Source organism: Camponotus vicinus, unplaced genomic scaffold (assembly GCF_025532165.1).
Source record: "Camponotus vicinus isolate PSW18456_S1 unplaced genomic scaffold, iyCamVici1.0 SCAF_5, whole genome shotgun sequence".
In the NCBI taxonomy this organism is placed as follows: Eukaryota; Metazoa; Arthropoda; class Insecta; order Hymenoptera; family Formicidae; genus Camponotus; species Camponotus vicinus.
The window spans coordinates 14,004,436-14,016,599 of record NW_028141977.1 but is presented as its reverse complement, the minus strand read 5'-3'; the positions used below and the strand labels follow the sequence as shown (position 1 = coordinate 14,016,599).

The 12,164-nt window shown below is 30.9% G+C and overlaps 1 protein-coding gene across 14 annotated transcripts in view; it reads right to left on the bottom strand.

Moving 5' to 3' along the window:
- The window catches only part of Scalloped (TEA domain transcription factor 1 homolog scalloped), a 157,810-nt gene that overhangs the window by 74,253 nt on the left and 71,393 nt on the right, over window positions 1-12,164 (bottom strand). For 8 of the 14 annotated variants that reach the window (XM_083098934.1, XM_083098939.1, XM_083098938.1 and 5 more), the window contains one exon: window positions 6,662-6,706. The exons of the other annotated variants lie outside the window; for them this stretch is intronic. In XM_083098934.1, coding sequence (XP_082955060.1) covers window positions 6,662-6,706 — 45 coding nt within the window. The remainder of the gene's footprint in view (window positions 1-6,661; window positions 6,707-12,164) is intronic. 14 annotated transcript variants of the gene reach the window in all.

Here is a 12,164-nt window from a genome sequence, read left to right as displayed (position 1 = left end):
AAATTCATGATTATATGTTACAATTATTTGATATCATTGAATGATTACTTGAATATTTATTAAATATTCTAAAATACTAATTGAATTTCTTTTTAATCTCATTAGCGAAGGAAGATAGGAAGGAGAAGCTGTTGAAATCTCTTTGGTTTCCATTGATCGGACTCTCTTTTTTTCTCTCTCTCTCTCTCTCGCATGTACGCGAGAAGACGAGTACCACATGACGCAAATGTATTGCAGGATAACACGGCAACGAGAATCTCTTGCGTAGTGAATTTTGCCAGTGAAGCATGAACGCAACTTGGCATGAGTAGCAGTCTCGAGAATTATCTACCAATTATACCAGATTTTTATATCACCGGCGTTTAAATCATTCAGACGAGAACTCTCGAATATTTTAAAGTTCACAAATAATTTATTCTACCCTCAAATATAATTACGTGTAAAATAAATTTATATTTTTGAAATCAAACATCGCTTGACTTAACAATACAATATTATAGAATATATTATAGAATATATTTCATTGAATTTAGAATATATAATTAGATAAATATATTTATCTAATGTATTTTAATTACGATTGCGAGAAAGTATCTGAATGTATTTTTTAAGACAAACATATATATGTGTAAAATCATAATTAAATGAAATAATATATTATAAAAATATTAAATTTCGATAAATTTATACCGACATGCATAAATAAAATAGCTATGATATACATGCAACCGCACTGATTATTCCTGTCAATACTACAAATGCAGCTCTCTTTCTCTCTCTAATTTATTTAATAAAATAAAAATTTCAACGGTAAAATTTATATTTGTGGTTCGTGTTCCTTTTTCAACAAGCCGTCCAATTAACGATAAATTTACGATACTGCCGGAGCTTCATTCCGCTTAAAAAGCGAGGCAATCGATGACGCTCATGCTATAAATCGAGAAAAAAGATGTTTTCGGTAGAGACGTAACCGGCCAGCAGATAAATATTTTATTACTCAAACGATTTATTACATTTTGCTGGGACGCACCGAGGCGGGAACGGAAAAATTCTCGTTACACTAGAAAATGAAATAACTGACTCGCGTAATTAAATGTTGATTCGGCAGCCCGTGACCGTTCATTTAGCAAATTCGACTGGAATTTTTCTCTCTATGTAGAAATTGAAAAATATTTTTTCTTTTTTTTGTCGAGTCAATATTGTAAGAGCATTTCTACCAACAACTGATATTTTTTTTAATGATATGAAAAGGGATAGTAGTTTTTCATGCACTAAAAAACACAGCATTTGGATAATTGCTACAATCTAGAAAAACAACTACAACAATCTTTATTTGGAAATAATTATTTGGAAATGACCTCCTTCTAAAATTTAAAAAATAATTATATAAATAAATATAATAAAATTTATTAAATCTATTATAAATTTTCAGAAAGTAAACGATTAAAAATAAATTTGCAAAAAGCACAGCCATTTCCTGATTTCAAAATTTTAAAAATGATATTATCTATAAATAAATATAATAAAAATATATTTTTAAAATAAATATTAAATTTGCAGGAAATGATTAAAAATGGATTTGTATAATCTTGTATTTTATCATTCGTGTACATATTGTCTTTTTAAAACGCTCGGAAAACCATTATCGCTTTTAAAATTTTGAAACTAATTTGCTTACATAGAAAATGGCTTAAGCGTTTTAATTACATTATCCAAATTAAATGTATCGATGATCGCATAAAATAACCGCTTAGTGCACTGTCATGAAAAGATAAAGTGCAAAATGCACGAAAATAGCGTATGTCCTGCGAGTATAAGCGAAACGGTCCACATTTACCTGCGTCAATGCATGCGCGTTACTCACGGCCCATAAGTGCACCCACGCTTGTCGCAGCGTCCGTAAATGCGTGTGCGCAAACGCGTGTAAACACACCGCGATCGCACGCACGCGGATCGTTTGAATAATGTGACGCGCAATTACCGGCAACGCGACCGAACGGGGCGGTGTGATTCGTTTTTCCTTCCTGTATATCATTCGCGGTTATTTAAGCTCCGTGTGATAACATCCGCATTTACTTTGTGCACGTATAACTAAATTACGGGCGGAATTATTCGTCGAAACGGATAAAGAGATAAAATATATAACGGTGAATAAATTATTTAATCGTGATACATTTACATCTATATGTATGTACAAATGTATTACGATCATAGTTGTATAATTACATTAAATTTCATTTAAACAAGTTACTACCAAGAGAATTGATTTTAATTAATTTTGTTATCAATAATTTTTATATCTGTATTAAATTTTAGTATCTATATTTTCTATTTCTTTTCTTGCCTATTCTTTTTTTATTTAAAGAGTTTTATTTAAGAATTCTACTTTATTAAACGATTCACTGATACTTTAATGCGGCGCTTCATTATACATGTACGATAAATTTGAATTTCGTGCCAAGGTCAGTCCTCGAATCGAAGTAGAAGAAGATATATCCGATTTAATATCTAAATGTAAGGAATACCAAATTTTATTTTAACTCTTCTATTAGACCTTTTAATAGAAATCAAGAATAATTTATTAACTTCTATATCCATAACTCTATTTTTTTATTCTTTCAAAAATATAAGCCATTCTAAAAATTATTAAATTAATCAAGAAATAAGTGGACAATGACTCCGACAAAGTTTCAATACCTAGAGACTAGTCGCTACTTCGGCTAAACGGAAGCGATAAATTAGCCAGAGGACACACAGAGATCTTCTATTAATATTCCAGATTTCCCCACTTTCTCTATCCCGTTTGTCTCACTCGTCTCCAGTTATACCGTGCGAATTTGTCGAGTGTCCATTAAATCCGGACGAAACTCCTTGTTTTCGTACACGTCGTTTTCGATAAGTGAAAGGAAGAGATTTCCCCCTCATGGGTAATTCCAGATCGGAGTGAGGTAGTAGTATATGTATAGTTACTATATCATTTATTTGGAAATTATTTTCAAAGTATATCATTTTATTATAACTATAATTGTTTGAAGGAAACCAAAAATATTTTAAACTGTATATTGCATTGTTGTTAATAAAAATTACATTTAAAAACAGATGTCTTATTTTCTTGTTTCCAAGTTAGAATTATGGCTACACTAACTAAAAAGATCAAAATGGTTTAAAATTTTTTTTTCTTTATTTTATACATATTAGATTTTTCTTCGCTGTATATGCTTAAGATATATATATCTCTGAATAAAATAAATACGAAAAATATCATTTATGATCTTTTTCACCACGTAGATTTTTGACATTTTTAATACACAAAATATTGAATATCAAATCTCTCATTAAGATTAAGATTAAATCGCACATAATAAAGTTTTAAGCATTTTGTACATCTACTTAATTGTATTATAAAAACGCAATTATACGCGTATCTAGCAAGTATTGTGACCTGTGATCCGAAAGAAAATGAATGTGCGTTTTTTCTAAAAACAAACTCCACCATATCTCTTACCGGGGATTAGACAAACGCGATAAATGCACGCGAGCGAGATAGTTAATTGCGCGGCGCAAGTGTTAGATTCGCAAAGACCATTCGGAATTTAACGTTCCATCGTCGGATATGCGATGTGCGTGAAGATTGTGCGATATTAATTACACCGATCTTCGACCGTGCATGTAGCTGTCAAATTCTTTTCGTGCTTAAACACATATACGCGTGTGCGCGTATATTTCCTCGCATTCAAGCATATGGAATGGTAAATAAATATCGTGTATACAACGCGGAAATAATCGATGCACGCGAGATGCCCGCGAAATACGCGCTATTATCGCATCCGGATCTCAGGAACGGTCTGTGTACGGAAATTAATGGAAGTCGTACTACGGACTTGCAACTGTCTCACAAGGAGCGTTAAAATAACTTTATTCAAAAGAAGAACTTGGCAATTTTTCTCACATTACATACGAGTCGCTGGAAACCAATTGCATAACTGTTTTTCTTATTTCGAGAAATAAAAAAGCACGAAAGTATTTAATTAATTAAAAACCAATTATTTAACCCCAATATTTTTTCGCGTTTGATGAAAATCTAGAATCACAAATATATATATGTCATATTAAAACAATGAACATAAATAATATATGTATATAAATAGTATATGTAAATCTTATTTTCAATTATTTTTATTAATGATTTACGTTTTTAATTTAATAAATCAAAATTAACTATTGAAAATTAACATTAATTTTAATTATTAATAGTTAATAAATTATTAATTTTATTTATTTAATTAAATATTAATTATTTAAATAATTATAGTGACAAAATATAGACATGTTAAATAAGATTTTCTTTTGTAAGAAACTTTTAACTAAAATAAAAAACACGAATAATTAAGGATTTATAAATCTAACTTTAAATAAAATTTAATTTTAGATTCAATTGATTAATAATTAATACAAAAAATCAAATTGCGATAAATGTATTGTAATAAATATAATGATAATGAGATATATATACGTGATTTAAGATTTTTATGTTAGAGATCCTCAAAATTTATAAGCTTTAGACATCGAAAAATCATCATCTGTCCCTATCGGCTCGTCCATTTGTGCTTTAAGACATGGACAGACTGTGCCGGGACACGCTAATATCGCAGATGCACGAGATGGAGGTTCTTAGTCACCGCGGGACATTATGGTAATGCACGCGTGGTTGCGCAACACGGTAATGCGGTTACGATTCATTAAGCCGCGCTCACAGGTGGTGGCGACGAAGGCAAGCTGAGAGGAAAAAGCGCGGCTCTTGTCCGACACGGAATCCGTCGAGCGAAACGACGAAGCTGTTTCTCTCCCTTTCTCTCTTTCTTTCTCTTCCTCTCTCTTCGTGGCAGTTCTTCCGACAGGATAATTCGTCCTTTTCCTTTCTAGCGCATCGAGTTAAGCTCGAATCTCGAGCAAACCGTCTCCCGGGGAAATGCGCGCGATTCGCGATGCATCGCGTTGGCAACGTAACGCAATGATTCATACGCGGAAAGAGATCCGCCTCGTTGGAGCGAAGCGCGAGAAAGGCTATCGGTACAGAAATCCCGACAGGAATTTACGCCATGTGCGTCTGGCGAAGAACTGTCCGTCTGCGAAGGTATCTACTCGTTTGTTCAGTACAGTGTTGAGTCATTAAAAGACAGATTTTTCGCATTTTTATCATAGAAAGGAGAGTCATTCTCATCATTTCTCGAGCATTAGCAGATCATCGGACTGACATCTGGCAAGCTTCAATGCCAAATGACAATTTCTAAAAGACAAACAAGGCTTCACAGACTCATCGTAATAAAAGCGGTTCTGTACTTTTCTTATAATAATCCAACACTATATTTTAATATTGCTGTTGTTCGCGACGAGAGCTAAGATAAATTATAATGCACGATACTGAGATGCAATGCGCAAAACAAAAATTTGTTGAAAATGATTCAGATTTATTCATATTTTCCTCACATCATCGAAGAAAATTATATATATAAAATTAATATGTTAATACATTAATTAATAATCTATTCAAATGATAGTATCTATTCAAATAATGATGACAAAATTTTATGAAGATAAAATAAAAATATTTTTTGAATAATTTTGTGATAAAAATTTTAGAAATGTTTTGTTGATAATTTTAAAACTGAACTTTAACTTCAATTTTGATTAATATGCGAAAAATTAAATGTGCGAAAATAATTATTTCTAGATAAATTTCTCGTTAAGGAATCGTTTACTTCAAACTCATTCAAGAATATACCGCTGAAGGATTGTTCTGACGTATTCGATGAAATATTATAAAATAAAGATGAGATTGTTTTGCTATTGGACGCTGGGAAAAACACACGAACGCAACTTTGATGAGACGTTGATTCATCGTCTGCAATAAGGAAGTAAATCGCGCGATTCTCGCATAGAAGGATCTCCTACTCATCGCGAAACCGCTAAAACCGCAAAACAGAGGGTAATGGCGCTTGTCTGAGGGGCAAGACAATCAAGGACATTGCTAATTTCAAGCAAATACATCATTGATTAACTTCTTTATGATTAAATTCCGCATTTCATTAAATATATATATAATTTGTATTTAATCATAAAGAAGTTAATCAATAGTTTATTGGTCTGAAATATATTTTCTATCATTTTTTCACATTTATAAATTTCAAGGAACTTGTATATCTTATAATTAATATATTATATTATGTAATAAAATATTAAACTGTGCCAGTAAATAAATAAATCGATCAATAATAATACATCGATAATAAGTAATATTCTAAACTTCATAGATGTTGATAACACCAACCGTAAACAATTATACATATTCTAAGATTAAAACATATTAAATTTGTCTATTTAAGCCTGCCTATCAATTTCGAGGTAGTGGATTTATATAAAAAATTAATAGAAAAATATATAAGATTATGGGTTTACATTCTTATTAATTTCACTTTTTCAATTTTTCTTCAATGTAACTACATAAAAATAAATTATAAACTGAAGCAATTTATGAGATGAACTAATATAGAATATTTCATTGCTGCAGCTGTGTCATAATCAATATAATTTCCGTAAAAATCCACATATCTCAAAATTCTATAAAATATGTCAAAATTATATCAGAAACAATCCAACTCACCGGTACGATGCGCAACGGCGGAGTTGTAGTGTACACAACGTTGATCTGCAAAATACAAGTATATCCAAGTTATATATATAAAGCGCAAAGTTAAAACAATTAACATTTCAAAAAATAATTATATTATGCAATTGAATTTTTCGCGTTTGTCCTTTAAACATATATTTAATTAAAAAATTTATAATGCTCGAAAAAATTCTTTCTATCAACTTTTATATAAAATATATAAGAAGTACAAAATTTACTTCTTTTATAATTTATCTAATTATAAATTTCTCTTAAACAATGTTAAAATAATATATCTTTATAAAAAAATATTAATTATTATAAATATCTCATCAATTTGAAGTACTTTTCGAAATAAAATTTAGGCTATTGAATATGCATTACACAATAATATAAAATATATTATTATCGCAGAGATAAAAAAGCAATCAATTTCACAAAAAGAACAAACAATAAACAAGTTATAAACTATACTGCTTACTCCACAATTGCTTTGCCGTCATCCGATGTCTTCCCTTTATCCTCGCTTCATCTTTTGTTGTTCGTTCATGGCACTTTTTCAACACTTCACTCGCAAAAACACACATAATTATATGCATGCGCGCACTAACCAACAGAATACGACGATCACGCGATCACTTTGTATTGTATTCTCAATGTTAATCGCATACGACACACACTTTATATTACGACGAGAATAAATAACACGAAAATTACATCAAACGAAATTACAGTCACATGACACGAAAATTGTGCGACTAGTTTAGGCTCCAACTCGTTATGTCTATCATTAAGATTAGGACGGGCTCATATTTTAGATAACTGGTCTCTCTATTAATAAATGAGAATTAATTAAAGATAAATGTCCGAACGTAGACCCGAGAATACTTTATCGAATTTTGTCGTTTACGTAATAAATTATGAATGAATAAAACTCGGGAAATATGCGTTTTGACAAATTATGATGTACAAATGCCAATTTTAAAATACGTAAATAATATAAATTAAAATACGGGATTAATGACGACTACGCTTATATTAATTAAATGCATCGCGTCATTGTTCGATTCGTGTCTGCATAACTTTATTAATTTCCTCGAAAAATTCAAGAATGACATCGACGATCTCACTCTAATACCGCGAAATATATTATGCGAGTTAAGTTAATAAATGATTAATAAAGATGTAAATATCATCCGAAAATGTACAATCAGAATTCGGAGTATTATATATGTAATAATTATATTAATAAACAATTGTATATTTGTATATCAGTATTGTTATTTTTTATTATTTAAATTATTTGATTTTATGATTTGTCTTATTCTGCGTTTAAGATTCGCAAATGAGCAAATTAAACTATCGAAACATTCAAAGTGCGATACGCGATACATGCCCAGTGTCCAATGAGAGAGAAATAAAACAATAATTTATATTTGTTATTCTCTATCAACACGCTTTTGAAACGTCAGTCGCGAGAATTAATTAATCGCGCAAGGCAATCTTCAATTAATCATAAAGAACGCTTGCGATTTGCTAGTATTCTTCGTGATCGCGTATTTCAGAAGATAATGCGATGATAGCACGAGCGGTTAACGCTGTTGCCTACCGGCCCGAGTCTCGTTACACGACTAACTACAAGGATACGGCATGTAAATAATAGAGCGCTCTACACCACGCTATTGTTTACATGCCGCAAGAAACACTGAATACCGTGTGGAAGTTTATACACACACATTTTTTGCCACGTACAATATAATATTACACTTAACGTATTACTTGGTTATTATATTTAGCATGCTATAAAATAAATTCATGGAAAATATCGTTAAATATTTTTTAATTTTAAATTAATTATTAATAAATGTATCATATGATATTTTTCGATACTTTAGTCATTAATTTTATGATTCATATATTACTATGCAATATCCGAAAATTCTTTATTTCTAATTTAGCAAAATTTTGTTTGGATTGAAAGCAATAGACGAATTGCAAAATCGAATGACCGAATTTTAAAGTGTGAAACTTTAATACATAAAATAAACTTTAATGTATAAATTTTAATACATGAAACTTTATTACATAAATCAGTTACTTATAATTAAATTTCCTGAAATACGCGATCGCGATAGATACTAAAAGATGACTTGCAATTAATTCTATAATATATTATAATTAGCTTATAATTAGCTATCATCTCGTATGATTAAATAATTTTCACACTTAATAACTCATAAGTGTGTGTAAAGAAGAGATATAATTTTATATTATTTATTTCCTTCTAATATTTAAAATGATAATTATTTCTTTATTGCTTGAAATATATTTCGCATCGTGCTATGATATATTTTCGTTGATTTAAATATAATTTGCTCATTTCCGGATCGAGAAAACAGAGTAATAAAATACACATATCAACGAACCGAATGATTCAAATGACAGGAAGTCATGATATGTCTACCATTTATTAATATTACAATTATTTTGAACTGCATCACTGTAATATTAAATTTTAATTGTATATTTTCGGATGATATGATATTATATCTTAATTAATCATTAATTAAACTCGCTTAATATTGTACAATTTAAGAATGCTGTTATTGTGTCATTCTTGAATTTTTCGGTATTTAATAATGTATTGCTATAAACGAGATAAATGGAATTCCGGCGATATCAGAACGCGATAATTAATTAATAAGTACGATAATTTATTTTTCTATTTATATAAATTTGACATTTCTACATCATTGTAATTTATCAAAACATATATTTCATAAGATTTATTCGCTCAAAGTTAATAGATTGTGCGAGTAATTGACAAACTTAATTATTTTGAATATTGCAATCCGCGAGTATTTATTTACTTGTATTATAATACGAGATAGTAAAATTGTCTTAAAATACGAACTTGTATTATTTGCTAACAACAGAGATACCATTGACAAGTTGAAGCGTGAATTTGGTTGCACAATTTTCGAGTACCGAATGAATGGTAGTTTCGTATGATGCGTAGTTTCATGTGTCGCGTTATTGTCCCAATACGATATATCAAAATGTGTGTCGCACGCGTTTAACATACAAAACAAAGTACGGCATGGTTCTCGTATTCTATTGTTTAATATGTGCATGATCGTAATTAATCGTGTTTTCGCAAATGACTGTTGTGTGAGTGCTATGAAGCGAAGAAGGATGAAAAAGAGAAGAGAAGATAATCTGAGAAAGCATCGAGCGATGGCGGAACAATCGTGGAATAAGTAATTGATAATTAACTTATTATTTGTTACTTTTGTAAAGTTAATTGCTCGTTTATCTCGTTGCAGTAATTCATTTTGCATTATATAATATGCATATAAAATATTTTATTTTCTAAAAAATATTTATAAAACATTTATTAAAATATTAATAATAATTTATGTAAATGTATATATATAAATTTGCATATAAAAAGATATAAATTATTTCAACATTGTTTAAAAAATTTATCATTATTTAGATAAAATTTATTAACAAATTTTTATTTCATAAATATTTTATAAAAATTGATAGACAAATATTTTTTCGAGATTTACGCAATTTGTTATTAAACATTTGTTTAAAGGACAAACATGAAAAATTTCAACAATAATTATTTTTTATAATATCAATTATTTTAAACACTGGTTCATATATATACACATTTGGATATATTTATATTTTATAGACGTATATTATAACTCTATTGTGTTGCGCATTGTATCAGAATGAGTGTATTATTTTTAATTTTTTGAGCTAATATTCGAAATTTGATTTTGAAAATATTAATTTATTTTATAATTTGTACCACACATATCTAAATTTATTATTCATTTTCATATAATTAAAAGAAAATTCTTGATGATAAGAGTGTCATAAATAATTTTAATTTCATAAGTCGTGCCGATATTGAGGAGTTAAAATAGATTAATATATAAATTTAATTTTGGAATACGATAATATTAAAAATCTACTAAATTTTGGCTTCTTTATTTCTATCTTAAATATTATACAAATTAATGCAATTGAAATAATGTATGCAGCTAGTCAATAATTAGTAAAAAAAAATTATGTGTATTATATATAATGTCATGTTTAAGTCCAAGTTTTTATAGCCGATTCACTCATATCTACCAATTTATCTATACCTATTTACATGCGTATACACGAAATTATTCATCAGCACGAATCATTGCGCGTCTTTAACGGGATGCATTGCAAGGATGCAAGGAAATCTTTATTCCGATAGACGGGCGACAAATCTCGTTTCTCTTTTGAGGGGATGAGCTCGCGGGAGCGACAAGCGACAAGCGGGAATCATTTATTGTGCGAGCTCGATTAATCCTCCACCATCGCCAATCTCGAGAACCGCTCGGCCGGCAATCGCTCGCCGGGGGTCGCCGGGGGTCGCCGAGTGCGGTCACACGAGCGTATCCCGGGGGTGGAAAGTTATGTTACGGTGTGTACCTGCAGCTGTGGGGATAACTTGCCGTATAAATACGATTCCCGCTCGCGGCATTAGTGAGCGACGACGACACGAGTTACGTATTACTGCTTGTACGCGGCCGCGTTACGCGCGCACAAAAGCAATCCCCCAACGTGGAATTCGTACGTGCGAGGGACAGAATCCATATAATACAGTTCCCTTAAAATTGAATATACCGACAAAGAGAATACGTGAAACTGCAATTTGAAACCGATCGTGTTGCCATCACGTGTGTCCGATGACAAAAGTGATGAAATTTTTAACGATGTTATAATGTAAAATTGTAGAGTTTCAAGATGTATTTATATCAATTAAATAATAAAGAAAACAATCGCACAGAATATTTCTAAAAGTCGATATTAAAATTTAATCCTAAAAAGTTAGTTTCGAGAAAAAATGTCAGGCAGTTGTACAATTTATTGCATTGTGAAATAATTTCTCAAAAAGTTAGAGATAGAGAAAATCACTACAGATTAAATTATTTTTTTTATTAAAAATAAGTTGTCGATGAGAAATATCTAATGATAATTTTGATAAAAATAAGCAAATGCATGCGACTTATTTATACGAGTCACAATAGTCGAGCGTCTGAAATGCGGGGTTACTAATAACTGAATTAGAGCGAGCGCGAGTGGAAAAAGACGAGCGTAGTCAGACCGCAAGGCGGCGAAAGATCATCGGCGGAGTCGCGACAGGGAGCGATTTCAACGAAACGCGGCTGCGTGTCGCCTTCTCGAATCGCGAATGCGTATTCACGAGCGGTAAACGACTGGATAAACGGAGGAGAATGGCAGTAAGAGAAGACGATAGGCGACGCGACGCGACGCGTCAACGAGCTTGAGAAAACATACGAAGCGGGTGGCACGTAAGTCGCGACGACGGAAAAAGGAACGAGACGCCGTCGACCCGTGAAAAAAGAAGGGGCGACAAGCGCGACGGCGGACGAAGTGGGGGAGGGAGGAACCAAAAGAGAAAGAAATCAAAGAAAGAGGT